The sequence below is a fragment of the Gekko japonicus genome, unplaced genomic scaffold (genome assembly GCF_001447785.1).
Source record: "Gekko japonicus isolate JY-2015 unplaced genomic scaffold, Gekko_japonicus_V1.1 scaffold2129, whole genome shotgun sequence".
Classification (NCBI taxonomy): domain Eukaryota; kingdom Metazoa; phylum Chordata; class Lepidosauria; order Squamata; family Gekkonidae; genus Gekko; species Gekko japonicus.
In genome coordinates, this window is record NW_015176516.1 from 169,475 (window position 1) to 189,177 (window position 19,703).

Here is a 19,703-nt window from a genome sequence, read left to right on the forward strand (position 1 = left end):
CAAAGGACCAAGCTAGAAGTTCCCGATGACCAATAAGGAGTGGTTACTGTAGCTCTGTAGAGCATGGAACATACTCGTACAAGGCCACTGGACACAGAGGGGGGAAGACTGCTGGGAATGCTGTTGTTCAAACTGGTGTTGGAAATATGTGTGTGTTGCAAGGTCTAATTCAGTCATTATAGGGTTAATCCATTTACCTTGTGTGCTATTGTTTAGACTGACCTGGAAGGGAAACTTGGCTCAGAGCCAATGAAAACAAAGACGAAAGCTAAGTCTGTTTACTCACTATCACTGATTAATGTATTCAGGTGATTTCCTTCTAAGGGTCAAGAAGAAGAAGAATCTCCATTACAGTTGTTGTTGAGAGACCGTGTGGTCGGTCTGTTCTGTAGCTGTAGAGATGTAGCCTTAGGTCTTTTATTTTGTAGCTTTTCCTGTGTACCCTTCCCTTAGAAATAAAGATTTTTACACAGAAAGAAATGCCTCCAGTGAAGCAAAGATCCATTGCAAACTCTGAATACCTAAGTATTTTTGCAAATTTTTCCAACAACAGGAACAGCATGAAGGGGAGTTGGAGGTCTGCAGTGGAAGGGAGGAATCAGAGAAACTCCCAGTAGTAGAAGTTTTCCATGGGATTCAAGTCCTTAGCTCTTTGGCTATCTTTTCAAGATCTTCAGCACACTAACTCTCTTGCCTCTCATTTCTCTACTAGCCAGTTACACAGATCCTTTGTAAGGATCCCCACTGCCACCAAACTGATCTTCAACTTATCGTATAGCAGTTGCACTATCAAATTTCTGTGGCAGACTCTTGCTCCATTGGGACTTTAAAACAGTTTATAACTTGAAAGGGGCATAGCTCGTACTTGCAGGCAGTGGTCAGTATGTAATCCAAGATAAGAGATTTGTTCTAACATTTACAACATGTGGCTGCACAACTAAGAGGTTTATTCTACAGCTGCTTGTTTTTCACTCTTTAGGATACCACACCAGCTTTCCCCAAATTCTAACATATAACTCCCACTATTTGTCTCCAAATCGAGTCTGCACATTGAGAAATCAGAGCCAAACACCTTGTTCTTCACTTCAGTTTATTAAAATGTAAGACAAAATTTAGCTACCAATCTCATGTTAAATATAAACCCACTGGAGAGCCATGCTCCATTGTCCACCCCACCACACAATGCTGGGTTTTCCCTGCTCCACGGTCACAGCACCAGGCTGACCAACAAAATACATTCTGCTGAAGACTTCTAGGAGACTCCACATGGCAGCAAGGTAGACTGCCCACATACCTTCAGCCCTGCAGGCGGCATATGTGGGCGGCAGCACCAGGGATATGATTTTTCCCACAGTGCCAGGTCCAGCCTGGCAACAGGGGCAGCTTGACTCTCCTACAGAAGGCTCTTGCCTGTTCTGTGCCACCCCCACCCCCACTACTAATCTGAGGCCAAACAGCCTGGGTCATGGTTTCCAAGGAGTGTCTCAGAGCAAATCAAAAACAACAGGAAACCCTCTGTCTTCCCACCCCAAAATGAGTTATTTCATACTCAGATCTGGAGTGTTCATTAAGTTAGCACCAAGCTGCAGCCACAAGACTGAGCAATGCTCCTTATAGGCAAGAAATTCTCTCATTCCCCTTCCTGTCCCAGGATCCAACTTCCCAGAGCCTCCTTCTGCCCACCCCACAAGCCCTTCCTGCTGCTTCTCCAGAAGGCCCCTCTAAGAGCCCAGGAACCCCAAAGGCAGGACCTGTGGCAGTGAGCAGTTCAAGGAAGCAAGTCTCAGGGCAGGTCCTGCCTGCCCCTTAGCTGGCGCTTGCAGCTGCCAATCCTGCTGCAAAGGGGAAGGAAGGACCTGAGTCCAGGCTAAGGGAACGGAGCAAGAGAGAAAACGGGACTAGAGCCAATGCCTCAATTCCCATTTACATCTACTGTCCACAATGCAGCCCATAAGGCCAGTCAGAACTACACCTGGGTTCCAAGCTGGAAGAGTCGTTTTCAGCTCCCCTCTGCTACTATAGGAAGCAAATGCAGAGGGGGAGGTTGAAGCAGGCTGGCCCCGGCCTCTGTTTCCAGGGCTCACGTGCTGTTGCCTTGCTCCTGCTCAAAGAGCACCATGGCCAGCTGGGCACGGGAACCCAGGCCCTCCAGGCTGCTCTGCACGCAACGGTGATATTGCTCCTCACTCAGTCGGGGGTTGCAGCTGTGTGGCCTGTACTGCTGGAGGAGGGCAGGTTCTACAGCACGGAAGACGTGCAGGTTAGAATACTTGACAAACAGATCATAGGTGTCCATAGTCTCCAAGATATCCTCAATATCCTGCACATCAGATGCCATGCGTGTGCGGGCTGCCATGTAGTCTGCATTGTAGAAGCAAGCTTCGTTGAAAGCATCACGGTCAAAGTGGCCAGCATCACGGACCAGGTCCAAGCTAGAAAGAGGAGAGGGTTGGTTGTGGAAAGCAATGGTGGGATTGTAGCCCTGAAAGTGGATGGGGAAGAAGACCTGCCAACTATTGATGGTGTTCATGCGGCAGCGGTTGAGGAACTCTGTTGTGACCTCTGTGCTCACACCAGCCACAAAGAAGAGCGTGTCTACAGGGTGCTTTTTGGAGATTATGTCCATAACCTTGATCTGGGAAGGTGCATCTGTCTTGACACTGATCCATGGGATCTTCACTTGGGTATACCGTCGTTCATATTCTGCGATACGTGCTTTCACTGCCCCAAAGACATCATTCTGAGACACCTGTTGAGCCTCAAAGGGATCATAGATGAAAAGAAATGTGAGCACAGCATTCTCAGCATTCTCAAAGGCTGCTGTAGCATAGACCTCTAGAAAGCGTGCAGCATAGTCCCGCTCTGGGGCAGTTAGTGGAAGGATGACATTAACTCGGCTAGCCTCAGTGACGTAGGGCATAGGGATGATCTCAACCTCACTGAGTGGGCGCAGCAGATGTACCCTCTTGGCCAGTGAGCGGCTGTACCCCTTTTGAGTCACCATCTCCAGCTGCAAGTCCAGCGTGTACTCCATGCCTCGTGTAGGGTCAAAGCGGCGGTACCCATTCAGTAACTGCTGCTTGCGCACATGTAGCACCGGCTGGTATCGGTGGTTCAGCTCTTCTATAGCTGCAGCAACCACATCTGCCACGTCAGCTGCATCTGCTCCTTGGAGCTCACACTTTGGAGTTCCATCCACACAGGCAAAGGCTGCCTCTTCAGTAAAGTAATCCCAACGCAGCACCTCAAACCGAGTCTTTGGTTGGAACGCGGCTGCAATGCCAGTAGGCCATGTGGCACTCAACTCACCATCTGCAGACAGGCTGCTGGTATTTTGAATCTCCAGCTGTAGGGATAGAAAGCATAGCAAGGTCAAAGTAGAGTCAGCAAAACCTTTCAGCAGAACTCAAAAGGACGCAAATGGACTAGGAACAGAGACACCGAGACATCACTTTACCTCCATGGAAAAGAGCAATTCCAACTAACAGCCTTAGTTGAGACACTGCCCCACTCAAAAAAAAAAGTTTATTTAAGATAACTATGGTTAGTGTGGCTGTCAAAATGCAGGCTGCTCCACTAACTGTGTTTAGGGCCCATCAAATCAGGATCTGAACTTAATTTATTAACTACTGTAGCAGAACAGTCCTGCTCTGTCCTGAAGACCCTATTCCACCAAGCCCTCCAAGAGTTTCCCAACACCTGGCGGGGCTTCTCTCCCTCTCTGTTCAACTGCCACCACCACATGGCCTTCATAGGAATTGTCCACTGGGAGGTCCAGAACTTATGTTCCCAGTTCTGAGGCCCTGCCTCTTTGTCTTCCACTAACTAACATCTGCTTATTATGGGGATGGCTTACTGCCTTATGCACCGCTGGGGGAGTAGCCATTTGCCAGCTGATTGACCCTCCCCTTCCTCCTGATGCTCCTTTTAAAAATACAGTGTCCAAGATGGTGGGGTACAGAGAACCACTATCAGCATCAAAAGTTATAAAGCATTTATTAGCAAGGAAACGTCCACAAGCATATCCTCAGCACAGCACCAGGGTGAACAAGGGAGTCAAAAAAGGGTAAAATGTAATTCCCTCTATCCCTCCCTGTAGGCTCCTTAGCTTAGAAAGTTACAGATGTTCTAAAGGGTTTCTATCACCTTGAAGCCTCTTTCTCACTCACTATCACCTCTCTTTCCCCTCCCACTGACCAGGTCAGGCAGGTCAAAGAAACCTTTCCTTAAGTTACCAGGAAATTTTTCCTGAAGTTTTTCTGAACTTAATTCCCCCAAAACTCTGTTCCCTGCTAGATGGGGGAAGCTTGACCATCCCATTGTCTCTCACTAGATCTATTAGCATTTCTAAAATGATGGCAGAAGTGAGGCTGGAAAACCAATGAATTCACTTCCCTCCTCCTGCCTGTTCTCTGCCAAGAGGAAGAAAAAAAACTTTTTGAAACTCAAGGAGAAAGTCTTGCTCAGTTCAAACCTCCAAAGAAAAAAATCATCTCTTCACAACTACAATTAGCTTTCACTATGGTTTTGCATGTCTGAATGCAGATGTTCTCTGGTGACAATCTCCAAAGCAACAATGAAGCCAGTATTTATTAAGCAAGCCAGGATTTCAGTGATCATCGGTGCACTGAATCCTTGTAAACACTATCCACAGTTAAACTAAGCCAGAGTTTCATATTACATCTGATCAGAGTCTTCAAATGCATGTATGCACATACACGTGTGCACACACACTCAAGCTTCCCCATTCAGAGATTTAGGCCCTCTATAAGCTCTTAACTATTCACTATCTACTACAGCACTTTCAATTTGCAAAAAGAGCTTGACCTCAACATAGCAGTACTGCATGAAGGATCACTGTTGTTGCTATTTATTTATTTAATTTATCTCCCACAGGGTAGAACCAGGCCTGAAGCCAGGATTTTGTGGCTTGTGGGGCAAAAAAAAATATTCTTATGGGGCTGCCATTATTTTTATGTCTCCCTCTAAACAACTGTACTTTTATGTAATAATAAAGACAATAATACTAATCATAACCTAAAAGCAGCACGAACACCCCCCACAACAGCCACCCCAGATATAAACGAAATGCAAAGACATCCCCCACCCTTCCCCTGCCTAAAGCAATGAAATCCCTTACCATTTTCAGAAGGAAATCTTGTGGCCAGTTTGGTGTCATGGTTAAGTGTGCGGACTCTAATCTGGGAGAACCGGGTTTGATTCCCCACTCCTCCACTTGCGGCTGCTGATGTGACCTTGGGTCAGTCACAAGCTCTGGCACAGCTGTCCTTTAAAAAAAGCAGTTCTCTCAGAGCTCTCTCAGCCCCACCTACCTCACAGGGCATCTGTTGTGGGGAGGGGAAGGGAAACTCTGAGACTCCTTCGGGTAGTGAAGGGCAGGGTATAAATCCAATCTCCTCCTCCTCCTCCTCTTCTTCTTCCTCCCAATACCCCCACTGTAACTACGGGCCAGGTTATAACAGGTCTCTTAAGGCAGCTACTGTTTTAAAAATGAAGAATTAACTTCGTTCCTCTCTGTCATTCCCAATATATTTGAATCAGACGGAGAGTTCAGGCTGGCAGTTACCAGTTCGATGCCTGTCCCAGCCCCTTTCTCCTTAATACCCAAAGAGAAGCAGGGAGGACTCCAGCACTGACCGGTCTTAAAGGTTGTTCTGCTGATGAGGTTTGGAAGAGAAAGGTTGAGAGAGGAGGGTCCCACCCCCTCCCAATCACAGGCTCACTCCACAGCAAAGGCAACTCTTCAGCGGCAGACATCCCACTTCAAGGCCGTTCTCTGTCACCTAGACAACACCAGCTCCTAAGCCGAGAAATGTGACACCCTGGGGGGGGGGGGGGTGGGGGGTCCGGGGGGGTTGCGTGTCCCCCTGGCCTAGTTTTTCCAACAGAAAAATTAGAAAAACTGGAAATTGAAAGAAATCTGTGAAATATTTCTTTTGGAATGAATTAGTTTTTAAGACAAGGTTTTACTCACTCAAAATGTGTGGAATAAAGATTTTTAATGTAAGACAATCGGCCACATTAGAGAATTATAATTCTTGCATCTACTATAACCATATAAAACATTTTCAAGGATTTTCTTATTGTTTAAATGTGATTAATTTTGTCCACAATTAATAAACTGTGTGTATGATAATACCCTACTGAATACTTCAATGTCATAAAGTTTAACTCACAATCCCGATATGCCTTGTTAGCTTCAATATGACCATATGAGACTACTTCTGTCCAAACAACATGCCCCAATTTGTTTACTACATAATTATGCAGCAGATTGTGCCTGTGCCTCTGTAGCACTGGGCATACTGACACATTTTCTTGTGAAAACCTCCAAGGCATTTGTACTTTTCCATTTCCTCCCAGAGAATTTTTCCCCCATGGCCTAAATTTTCTGGAAATGTTACATCTTCAATCCTGCTCCAAAGTTTTTCAGCATGCACACGTGCGCTCTCTCACTCTCTCTCTCTCGTACCTCAATTTGGGATACCTACATGAATGCAAGCTTATATATTCATGGCTGCCTAAGCTGGCATCCTACCAATACCCCCTAAATCAGGGGTGTGAAACATGTGGATTAGGCCCCTAGAGGGCTTCTATTGGGCCCGCAGTGGAACTGGCTGTCTTCTGCTTCTGCTTCCAGTTTTGCTGCTGCTGCGTCATCGTAGGTTTGCAGCTTACAGATACACACCTGAACAGCATACAGACATTTTGATGCAAGAATTCAAGAAGTGTCAGTTATCAGACACTGTTAAATAAACAAAATATTGCAAGAGTGCTAATGTTTTAAGCGTGTTTTTATTTCAAGTTAAAAAAAAATCCTTTGTGTTTGTGTCCTTTATAAAGTTTATATCTCCGCTACCTGGCATTATGTTTTATGACACACATCGTCCAGCCCAACAAGCTCTCATTTATGCTAGATCCAGCCTTCATAACAAATGAGTTCGACACCCCTGCCCTAAATAGACTAGGAGCCAATTGCATCCATGATCAGCACCAAGGTTTATTGCATTAGCCTCTCCACCATCATAACTACTCCAGAGTACATGTGCTTGAGAATATGGAAAGCTCACTGTCCAGTAGAAAGTACCACACTGCACAACGGAAACACATCACTCCAACATATGTACTAGTACAAGCTATAAGCTGAAAACTGTCTATACAGGCATGGTTGGCACCCCACCCAACTACAGTATTAGCAGCGGAAGGATGGACAGGAAAGTCCGAGGGCAACACTATCTTTGGGGCTACACTATCTTACCATCTGGTAGAGGCATGGCCCTCTAGCGGTAGCTATGATATCATTAAGCTTTTCTTGCTGAGTTTGCAAATTAGTCAAGAGCTAAAGCACTTTTAACGGTCCATGACAGTTAGTTGTAGGAAAAAAGTAGGCTAAAGTTTGGGATTGGCATTCTTATCTTGCTTTACCAGATGTATTTCATATCCACCTGCAAGACAAAGCTGACAATATTTGTCCTACACACACACCCTTCCATTATCCAGTCCTCCCCCCAAAACATTCTAAGTTCTTAGAAAGCTGCTGAATAAATAAAGCATGCCTCTCTATTAACTGTGCATATTTTATTTTCAGGACAGAAAGTCGTGTATGATACCTATAGTCTTACACTGAACTAAAGTGGCACTGAACTAAAGTGGCACAGCACTTGACACCCCCCCCAAAGACTGAACCTACAATAAGCAACAGACCAGATGTCTGTGTGATCAGTGAAATGAACAGGACTTGTGATGGCAATATAAAAAATTATGCCTCACTGCACACAGCCATTTGCCTGCAACCCTCATCCCCCAGAGCCAGTAGAAGACTGTGCCGCTTCTATGCTGCAAAGGCTACCACCACCCCTTTTAGGACTGAAGGCTCCAGTCGTGAAAATTAAATAGGCCTCTCCTTTCATCAGATCCCATCAAGAACTTCCTGGCTCCAGGTTCTTGGGCTCTGCAATCATTAATGCCCAAGTAACCTATTCATATATCAAATTCTGACAGCCAATACCCTCAAGAACAAATGCATATTCCATGTTTCACATAGTAGACAGCTATATAAAAAGAAATTAAATGACACATAGGTAGCTACTGCAGCGAGAACAAAGCGAGTGCCTTGTGGCACACTTAAGACTGATTACTGCAACAGCATCAAATACGTTCCCATCAACCTATGTTTGTTGTACTGGTATAGAACTATGCCAGATTAGTCAGGAATTATTGTTCCTTGGGAAGTCACAGCCCAGAAATACACACCTCTCATTTGTACCTTACCCCGCAACAGGTACATAAAATCAATCCGTCAATAAACAATAAACAATGCTTGCTGGAAGCAGTGTGGTCAGATAGGGACATACCATCACTGCTGGTGGGGCTGTCGAGAAATACAAAGCTTTTGGAGAAATGTGATAACTCTGATAAATGAGATCACCAGGCAGTCATTACCTTGTACACCGGAAGTGGCATTGCTAAATCTGTGGGATGAATCAATGATAGGGAGTAGTAAAGAACTCATATCAATATTACTAGCGGCTGCTAGGTTAACAATTGCAGCAGCTTGGAAATCTCCCCCCCCCCCCACAATTTCAGGGTGGCAAGAGAAAGTCTGGGATCAGTTTATAATGGCAAAACTTACAGACTCCTTGAAGAGAGTGAATAACAGTAATTCTCCTACTTACACCAAATTCGTTAGGACTTGGGCCCAGGAAGGACGTCCTTCTTCACCCAAAGAGTGATTAACACTTGGAATTCACTGCCACAGGAAGTGGTGGGTGCTACAAGCATGGATGGCTTCAAAAGGGAATTAGATAAGCATATGGAGCAGAGGTCCATCAGTGGCTATTAGCCACAAGGTATAGCTAGGGGCTCTGGGGCAAGTGATGCTCTGTCTTCTTGGTGCTTGGGGGGGTCAACAGTGGGAGGGCTTCTAATGTCCTGGCCCCACTGCTGGACCTCCTGATGGCACTGGTATTTCTGGCCACTGTGTGACACAGAGTGTTGGACTGGATGGGCCTTTGGCCTGATCCAACATTGGCGTCTCTTATGTTCTTATGTTCTTATGTTAGTAATTACCTTAGTTGCTATATGTAGAAACCTAGAACCAATAAGTATGTGTCATATGTAATGTTTTTTACAAAAACAATAAAAAGATTTAACAAAAAAAAAAAAGAAATACACACAGAGCATTTATTGCCCCATAAGAAAAAAAAAAGACAAGGTACAAGAAATGCCCTTTTATTTTTCTGCTTGATCGTCAAACTTGACCCAACCCCAAGGAACCTTTCAGCCATCGACAGAAGAATGAGTGAGGATCTGCCTCTGATTCCTGAATGAGGAAAACTAAGTGCTAGCCTCATGAGATGGATCTACAATTTCCCCTGCAACCGAGACCAAATTCACATGTCCAATTTAAAGTTCATTCCAGACCCTCTTCAATAGTTGATCTGCATATCTGAGATACAGAAAGTCAGTTCTAATTGTGCAAGCACTGTGTGTGAGAGACATCAGGAACAAAAAAATTAGATATGCACTTGTATCATCATCCTATATTCTAACAGTGAAGTTGGCCAAATCTTTCCAGACTTAAATCCAGTGACTGGAGCAGTGAATGGGGAAGACAGATCTTTCTACAAACCTGAAAAGGGCCTCAGGTTTGCAGAAAAATCTGACATCTAAAAAAATACACGGGGGGTAAAAACCCCAAAATGATAAAAGGAGTGCCTGTAGCTTTAAGAAACAGAAGCTCTCCATGGCTGTTATAGAAGCATAGAATCATAGTGTTGGAAGGGATCTCCAGGGTCATCTAGTCCAACCCCCTGCACAAGGCAGGAAATTCACAAATACCTCCCCCTCCACACCCACAGTGACTGCTGTTCCATGCCCAGATGACAAAAAACCTCCAGGATCCCCAGCCAAACTGGCCTGGAGAAAAATTGTTTCCTGACCCCAAAGTGGCAATCAGCATTTCCCTGGGCGTGTAAGAAAGGGCCATAAGAACTAAGCACTGAGGCAACCCTTCCTGCCCTCCCTCTCATGATCTGCCTAAGTTCACAGAATCAGCCTTGCTGTCAAATGGCCATCTAACCTCTGTTTGAAAACCTCCAAAGAAGGAGAGCCCACCGCCTCCTGAGGAAGCCTGTTCTTCCTAATGTTTAGCCTAAAACTCTTCTGATTTAATTTCAACCCATTGGTTCTGGTCCAGCCTTCTGGGGCAACAGAAAACAACTCCGTACCATCTTCTAGATGACAGCCGTTCAAGTACTTGAAAATGGTTATCATATCACCTCTCGGTTGTCTCCTCTCCAGGCTAAACATACGCAGCTCCTTCAACCTTTCCTCATAGGACTTGGTCTTTAGACCCCTCACCATCTTTGTTGCTTTCCTGTGGACATCTTCTAGCTTGTCTATATCCTTCTTAAATTATGGTGCCCCAAACTTAACACAATACTCTAGGTGAGGTCTAACCAGAGCAGAGCAAAGTGGTACCAATCAGTTCACATGATCTGGACACTATACTTCTGTTGATACAGCCCAAAATGGCAGTTGCCTTTTTAGCAACCGCATCACACTGCTGACTCATGTTCAGTGTATGGTCTACTAAGATCCCTAGATCCTTTTCACACATAGTACTGCCAAGACAAGTCTCCCCCAATCTATAAATTTTAGTGAATTGTATTTATTGTATTGTATGTTGTTCTGTACTGTTTTAATGTTTTAACTTGGGCATTCGTGCCCCTTGTGAGCCGCCCTGAGCCTTCAGGGAGGGTGGGGTATAAATTTAAAGATAAATAAAATAAAATAATAAAATAATTATGCATTTGATTTTTCCTACCTAAATGCAGAACTTTACATTTATCCACATTGAAATTCATTTTATTTGTTTTACCCCAGTTTTGCAGCCTGTCAAGATCATTCTGCATTCTGACTTTGTCTTCTACTGTATTTGCTACCCTTCCCAATTTAGTATCATCTGCAAATTTAATAAGCATTCCCTCAATCCCTTCATCCAAATCATTGATAAAGATGTTGAACAAAACAGGTCCCTTGAGGCACTCCACTTGTCACTCCTCTCCAAGAAGATGAGGAACCATTCACAAGCACTCTTTGAGTGAGATCTGTCAACCAGTTACAGTTCCACCTAATAGTCATAGGATCCAAACCACATTTTTCCAATTTGTCAACAAGAATATTATGTGGAACCTTATCAAAAGCCTTACTGAAATCAAGATAAAACTATGTCTACAGAACCAGCAAGGTAGTAACTTTCTAAAAAAAGAGAGAGAGATAAGGTTAGTCTGACATGACTTGTTCTTGAGAAACCCATGCTGGCTCTTAGTAATTACAGCCGTCCTTTCTAAATGCTCAAGGACTGTCTGTTTATTTGTTCTAAAACTTTCCCAGATATATTTATTTATTTATTGGATTTATATCCCGCCCTCCCCGCAAGCAGGTATAGATGTCAACCACACCATTCAAGGCTCAGTTTTTGTCACTAAAAGGCAGTGGCTGTTTTGGTGTTTGAGAGAGGACTCATTGTGCCAGGCCTGGCAGCAACCACCAAGCTACCTGCTACTACCTGAATTACATGACTCACCTAGGTCTGGCTGCTTGCTGCTGTTCAACAGCAGCCATCCTATGAAAGCCAGTGTGATGTAGTGGATAGAGCTTCAGACTAGGATCTGGGAGACACAAGGTCAAATCACCAGTGTGCCATGGAAGCTCACTAGATGATGTAGGGCCAGTCACATACTTTTGGTCTAACCTATTTCGCAGGGTTGTCATGAGGATAAAAAGGAGAAGAGATAGAGCTGTCAACCTCCAGGTGATGGCTGGAGATCTTCTGGGACTACAACTGATCTCCCCGCAAGAGAGATGGTTTCTCTTGGAGAAAATGGCTACTTCGGAAGGTGGACTCTATGGCATTACACCCCTCCCCAAGTCTAAAGTCCCTCCCCTCCTCAAACCCACCCTGGAGCAAACCCCACCCTGGGGGAGAATAATATAAGGTGCCTTGGCCCCCACTGTGGAGAAATGTGGGATATAAAAGAAAATAAATAAATAAACATAGCTGAAGATGGGAGGCAGATAGAAGGTTGGAGAATGGCTGGAATTAGAGAATGAGGCAGAGAAAGAGCAGAGGATATGGAGGTTGCCAGGAGAAGAGGAAAAGGAAATAATGTAGGGAGGGAGACACAGGGGAAAGCGATGTACCCCCACACACACACACCCACAAATCCTTTTCAAGAACAGCTCTGCCAGAAAAACAGGTTGCTTACCTGTAACTGGTGATCTTCAAGTGGTCATCTGTGCAGTCCAACACATGGGTTGGGTGCCTGAGCACAACCTCGATCGCAGAATATTCCAGAGCTTGCCTCAGGAGTCTCTTCCCATCCTGGGGAGCAGGCACATACTGTGCATGCCTGGAGCGGGGGAGAGACCCGCCTCCCACTCAGTTCCTTCGACCACTATCGGTAAGTCCCATCAAGCCAAAGAAAGGTGAACAGGAGATGCCAGCAGCAGGGAAGGCTGGGTGGGATTGTGGTACTGCACAGATGACCACTCGAAGATCATCAGTTACAGGTAAGCAACCTGTTTATCTTCGTCGTGGTCTCTGTGCAGTCCCACACATGGGTGATTACAAGAGCTAAGCCAGATGGAGGAGGGTGCTGGCAGCTGAAAAACATAAGAAATAGGTTAGGACATAGCATTATTGTTTCAATGTACAGGTCCTACCTGTAGAAGTAGAAGAATCAGGTGAAGAGAGACTTTAGCACCACTTGGCCAAAAGCAGCATCCCGTCGAGCTTGAACGTCCAGTGCATAGTGGGATACAAAGGTCAAAGTGGAGGACCACGTGGCAGCGGCACAGACGTCTTCTAACGGGACACCAGCCAGGAAAGCAGTCAAAGTTGAGACTGCCCTCGTGGAGTGAGTGGTGACAGAGGTAGGTATGGGTTGATGCGCTAACTCATAGCAAAGGGCTATGGTTGATAATCCGATTATGGTTGATAAAAACTTCGATAATCGCTGAGAAGAGATGGTCTCACCCTTGCATGGGGAGGCATACACAACAAAAAGCCTTTGAGACTTTCTAAAGGGTTGCGTGCAGTGGTGATAAAAGGAGAGAGCTCTCTGGACATTGAGGCAGTGTAAGGCTCTTTGCGGAGCGTCAGCCGGGTTTGGAAAGAAAGTGGGTAGGACAGAAGACTGAGAAAGGTGAAAGACAGAAACCACTTTAGTGAGAAAGGATGGGTCTGGTCTGAGAACAGCTTTCTCCTTGTGAAAAATAGTGTATGGAGGATCTGCACAGAATGCAGCAAGTTCTCCGACCCGGCGAGCCGTCGTGACAGCAATCAGGAATGCTGTTTTCCAGGATAGAAGTCGAAAGTCTATCGAAGCCATGGGCTCAAACAGCTTAGACATCAGGTGGGTGAGGAGTAGAGACAGACTCCAGGATGGCACCAGCGGCTTCCGAGGCGGACAGAGGTGGAGGAGACCTTTGAGAAAGGACTTTGTGAGGCAGTGGGAGAACACCGTAGATCCCTGAATTGAAGGGTGAAACGCTGAGATAGCTGCAAGGCGCACTTTCAGAGAAGAGTATGCAAGACCAGATTCCTTCAAGGATACGATGTAGCAGTGAGTTTTAAAAAACCCGGATCAGGGTAGAAGATTTGGCCCCCATCTCGAGAGAGGAGATCAGACACACAAGGGAGTTGAAGAAACCGTCCCCTGAACAATCGCAGGAGGTGAGGGAACCATAGCTGGCGCGGCCACCAAGGAGTGATGAGGATGCAGGTGGTGGCATCCGCTACAATTTTCTGGAGAACCCTGGAGATGAGAGGGAAAAGAGGGGAAAAATAGAATAGGGTCCCGGTCCCTCTGTGGAGGAAGGCATCTCCGAGGGATCTGGCAGACAGGGAACCTCAAGTGAAAAAGAGAGGGCATCGAGCATTCTCTGGAGTCCCAAAGCCGTCTATGGTCGGGCGACCAAACTCAAGGAAAACATGATGAAGATATCGAGGGTGGAGAGACCACTCGTTGTCGTGAGGAGCTGAACGACTCAGACGATCGGTGTCGATATTCTGAACACCGGGAATGTGTATAGCCGATATGGAGATCGAATGTCAAAGACCCCAATTCCAGAGGCGCAGAGGCGTGCAACAAAGGCAAGCAGAGGCAGTGCTGCCCTGCGTGTTTATGTAGAAGACAGTGGCAATGTTGTCTGAGGCGACTTGAACCACCTTGCCGGTCAGCAGAGGAAGGAACGAAATCAAGGCCAGATGAACAGCGCGGAGCTCCAAGGCATTGATATGGAGAGTCCTCTCTCTCTCGAGGAGTCCAAGTTCCTCTGGCAGAGTCCCACATTGCGCTCCCCAACCCCAAAGGGAGGCATCTGTCGATAGCCAGATCTCCAGAGGTCGATGTCGAAAAGGCATGCCAGAGAGGAGATTCTGTGGAAGAGACCACCAGGTCAGACTGTTGAGCACCTGTGGTGGAATCAAAAGGATTGTGGTCCAGTGACCCCCTTGAGGATCGAAGTTGTGGATAAACCAGAGCTGGGGTGGGTGCATCCGTAATCTGGCATGAGAGACCACAAACACTGTGGATGCAAAGTAACCAAGAAGCCTCATGATTGACCGAGCCAACTGTCGGGGCAACGCTGAAAGGTCGAGACTAGAGACACAATGTCCTTGGCCCTCGATTCTGGGAGGAAGGCCATCTCGGTCATGGTATCGAGACAGGCTCCAAGAAATTGTAAGGTCTGAGCAGGTTGAAGGGCGGACTTCATGAAATTGATGCAGAGTCCCAAGGAGCATAGGAGGGCCCGTGTGGAATGAACATCCACAAGAAGTTGAGATCGTGTAGAGGTGAGAAGAAGCCAGTCGTCAATGTATGGATAAAGGGCAATCCCCCTTTGGTGCAATGCTGCCGCAACTACAGCCATCATCTTCGTGAAGACCCTGGGGGCCGTGCAGAGGCCGAAGGGAAGGACCCTGTATTGGTAGTGGGTGGCCTCGATGGCAAAGCGGAGAAATGTGCAATGTTGAGGTCGGATGGTGACATGGAAATAGGTGTCTTGGAGATCTATCGACGCTAGCCATCCAGACTTGGGGAGCAGAGGAAGGACAGATTGCAAGGTGACCATTCGAAACTTCTTGCAGAGGACAAAGAGGTTGAGATCCCAAAGGTACATGATAGCGCGCAAACCGCCGTTCCTTTTGGGGACTAGGAAATATTTGGAGTAGAAGCCAAGAGTTCGTTGCACCTCTGGAATGACCTCGATGGCCCCCTTGTCAAGGAGTGTAAGGACCTCTAGACAAAGTGATGGATTCGGGGGCGTGATGACGAAGTGAGGGAGGGTTGGGGGCGAAATGAACTCTATGGCGTACCCAACCCGTACAATGCGAAGGACCCAGGTGTCGGTAGTAATGTCTTCCCAGGTTGGAAGGAAGGGAAAGTCGGGTCCCAACAGGAGGGGTGAAAGAAAGCAGCGGTGGCAGGCGATCCAGGTGGTCAAACGGGATTGCTTGGGTTGTTGCGACTTCTTGGGCGCTTGGGGCCTTGGCTTTTGAGAAGGTGGACGAAAATCATAGGGTCGTCGCCTCCATTGCGTGGCGGCAGCAGGAGAAGGCTGATGTTTATTATAGTAGGGTTTCCATTGTCGGTATCGAGAGTGCGGCGTGGAAGTAGATTACTAGCGTTCTTTCTACTATCATCGACAGCCTTCAGGGTCTCATCTATGGTGAAGTGAAAGAGACCCTCGCCATCAAAGGGCAAGTCTTCGATCTTAACCTTGACATTGGTTTGAAGAGATTTATTTCTAAGCCAGGCATGGTGCCGAAGAGCAATGGAAGATGTAAGAACCGTGGAGGGACAAGTAACGGCATGCCGTACCGAGTTGATTTGTTGTTTCGAAATTGAGCAAATCTAGAAAAGAGCAGCAGATAGAGTGGGCCTATATTTATCTGGGATGGAATCGAGAACTGGACGAACAGCTGTAGCCACATTGAAAGCGTAAGCGGAAAGGTAGGACAGGTAAGTATCGATCCTAATGTTCATGGCAGCCACAGAGTAGATTTTCTTCGCAATGGAATCAATCTTACAGCCCTCACGATCAGAAGGGATTGTCTCAGCTGTTTAGACTTCGAGGAAGAATGAATTATCATGGAATTTGGCGAAGGATGATTGAAAAGGAATTTCCCTGAGGACTCTTGGATTTTATAAATGGCATCATATCTCTTCGATATCGGAGGTACGGAAGCAGGATGGTCCCATAGCTCTTTGAGCACCGAAAGGTTGGCAGCAAAGGTAGAATTGTCGATGGTGGCAAGTCTGCCTGAACCAGCTTATGGATGACATCGGTTACCTCAGGGGTATCGGTAGAACCCTACACTTGGAGTGCTGTGGCCATCCTAGTGACAAGCTCCAAATAAGCCTTAGCCCCTTCAGTTGGTGAAAGGGAACCAGAATGGTGACCGTTGTCCTCAACGAGAATCACGTCAGGGTCGAGATCACCCGAAACGGAGCGGTCAGACACAGAGTCCGGAGATGATGATCGGATATGATGAGACACATCCAGAGTTGTCTGGGTATCAGTGGGCAGATGGTACCGAGGTTCTGATGGAGAATGCTTCGGGGCATCTGCTGACGTCGACGCATCTGGAGGCTGGTCAGCTCCAGGGAATGAATCAAGGCAACAGAGCACAAGCGTCGAGTGCAAGACAAGATGGGGTGGTGACAACGAAGGTCAGTGTCCCACAATGGCATATAGCGGTCCCAGCGAGGAGTGGAAAACCTGGAGTAGGACCGCAGGCGATACGATCTACAATGCCTGATATCCGGGGACCAGGATCTGTAATCAGACTGAGTCTGTGATTGGGAAAGCGATCTGTGTTAGTCATATGCCCTGCGATCATAACGTGATCGAAGAAATCGAGATCGACTTCTCATAAAGTGCTCCCTCTCACCCAAAACATGGATAGGCAGCTGGGAATCATGAGATGTAGAGCAACGGGCAACAGCCCTTGGAGAACCATAGTGAGAAGAAGACTTCCACGGTGGTGACTTAGAGTTTTGACCAAGCGGAATGCAATCCGTCGGAGAGGATAAAGCTGGCAGCGAAGTCGAAGGCTGGCGTTTAGACTTCTAAGCAGAGGTTGCCGTAGAGGCAACCTTAGGAGTCGACATCGAGAGACCGGAGATTATCATGGGATTGAGTTTCAGAGCTGAAGTCGATTTCGATGACTTCGATATCGGAGTCGAAGAGGGTTTATCATCCCGCTTTTTAGGTTTCTGTTTTGAAGATTTAGTGTTCTTGGAGAGAGAAGGCATCTTCTGAAGAGCAGAAGAAGGACAAGACGCTGTTGAAGACATTGTAGGGCGCAATGCAGCTTCCAAAAGAACTGTGTGAAGGCAGGCCACCCTATTCTTTTTAAATCAAAATCAAATACCTTTATTGGCATACAGCCACCCTATTCCTACGAGCCTGTCTAGTGAATTTGGCACAATGAGGGCATGAGTCCACCCGATGAAACTCCCCCAAATAAATTAAACAAAGGTCGTGGCTGTCGTTAGATGGGAGTTTAGCAGGACAATGGCGACACGACTTAAAAAGTAGGGTGCGGCCCATGCAAACACCTTCCCGACCAAGGGGAGGGGGGGGGAGCGAAAGAACGAAATTGAAGAAAAATAGTAAAGCGAACTTCTATTTTTTTCATTTGGTTTACTTTAGAAGAAAAACAAAGGAAAGAAGCAAAGACAAGAAGAAGCTAATGAAGAAAGAAAAAAACCTCAGCTAGAGCGATCACTGCGAGGTTTAAACATGAAGGTGGTCGAAGAAGAACTGAGTGGGAGGCTGCTCTCACCCCCGCTCCAGGCATGCGCAGTCCGTGCCTGCTCCCCAGGGCGGGAAGAGAGCCTGCCAAAAAGACTCCTGAGGCAAGCTCTGGAATATTCTCTGATCGAGGTCATGCGCAGGTGCCCAACCCATGTGTGGGACTGCACAGTGACCACGACGAAGATCTATGGCTTGCCCAAGGTCATCCAGCAGGTGCAACTGGAGGAGTGGGGAATCAAACCCAGTTCCCCCAGATTAGAGTCTGTGCACTTACCACTACACCAAACTAGCTCACTACACTAAACTAAAAGTACTTCCTTTTATCCGTTCTAACCTGACAGCTGAGCAATTTCATTGAGTGCCCACGAGTGCTTGTATTGTGAGAAAGGGAGAAAAGTACTTATTTCTCAACCTGCTCTATCCCATGCATAATCTTGTAAACCTCGATCATGTCAGCCCTCAGTCATCGTTTCTCCAAGCTAAAGAGCCCTAAGCGCTTTAACCTTTCCTCATAGGGAAAGTGTTCCAAACCTTTTATCATTCGAGTTGCCCTTTTCTGCACTTTTCCCAAAGCTATAATATCCTTTTTAAGGTGCGGTGACCAGAATTGTACACAGTATTCCAAACGATGTCGCACCATTGATTTATACAGGGGCATTATGATACTGGCTGATTTATTTTCAATTCCCTTCCTAATAATCCCCAGCATAGCGTTGGCCTTTTTTATTGCAGTCACACACTGTATTGACATTTTCAGTGAGTTATCTACTACAACTCCAAGATCTCTCTCTTATCCAAATCATTCATGAACAAGTTAAAAAGCATCGGACCCACTACTGAGCCCCACAGTACCCCACTGCTTACGACCCTCCACTGTGAAAATTGCCCATTTATACGCACTCTTTGTTTCCTATTAATTAGCCAGTTTTTGATCCACAAGAGGACTTGTCCTTTTATCCCATGACTATTGAGCTTACTTAGGAGCCTTTGATGAGGAACTTTACCAAAAGCTTTCTGGAAGTCAAGGTAAACAGCATCTCTTGGGTCCCGCTTGTCCACATGTTTGTTCACCCCCTTGTCTTGTTGCTAAGTATGCTGATCAGCCTCCACACGCTGCCAACACAAGGACCACTGCAATCAAATCTAAGTCCTCCCACTAGGTTTGCCAGACCCCCCGGTTTGGCAGGGGCTGCCCGCTTTGGAGGAGCTCCTTCCCACCAACTGGTGGTGGTGGATGGGGGGAAGTCCCGCCCCCGAGAGCAATCACCCAGCCTCCCCCACCCCCACCTTTCCCCAGCAGAGTTCAAAAAGACCCTTTAGATGCTGCTGGGGAGAGCCAAGGGCCACGCGCTTGCATACCGAGCCCCGAATTCGGGGCTTGGCGGGCAGATGTGCACAGCTTTCCCCCCCACCTCTGACCAGCAGGGTTTAAAAGGACCCTTAGCTATTAATCCATCTCCTATTAGCTGGTAAAATAATATTGGCACAACAATGGAATACTAAGAATATACTGACTTTGGCACAGCGGTATGATAAAATATGGGACTTGATACAAGTTGAGAATCCCAATAGGAAAAATATGTTTACAGAGACATGGTATACTTTTTTTGAGTATATGAATCAAACCACCTGCCAGAACTCCTCAATACCTAATACTTAGATTTTGTGGATTTTTTAGTTGTACCTTATCTGATAGATGAAAAAGAAAACTGTCATTAATTTTTTTAAAAATTGGACCTTTAGACACTGCTGGGGAGAGGCGGGGGCCGCGCACTTGCACACCGAGCCCCAAATTTGGGGCTTGGTGTGCAGGTGTGCGTGGCTCCCCCCCCCCCCGGCGGGTTAAAACA

The 19,703-nt window shown here is 46.5% G+C and overlaps 1 protein-coding gene across 1 annotated transcript in view; it reads right to left on the minus strand.

Annotated features, from left to right (window-relative positions):
- Positions 1 to 1,124: 1,124 nt before the first annotated feature.
- Positions 1,125 to 19,703, minus strand: part of CHPF (chondroitin polymerizing factor) — a 24,399-nt gene continuing 5,820 nt past the window's right edge. The window contains exon 3 of the mRNA XM_015427369.1: positions 1,125 to 3,346. Coding sequence (XP_015282855.1) covers positions 2,081 to 3,346 — 1,266 coding nt within the window. The 3' untranslated portion in view covers positions 1,125 to 2,080. The remainder of the gene's footprint in view (positions 3,347 to 19,703) is intronic.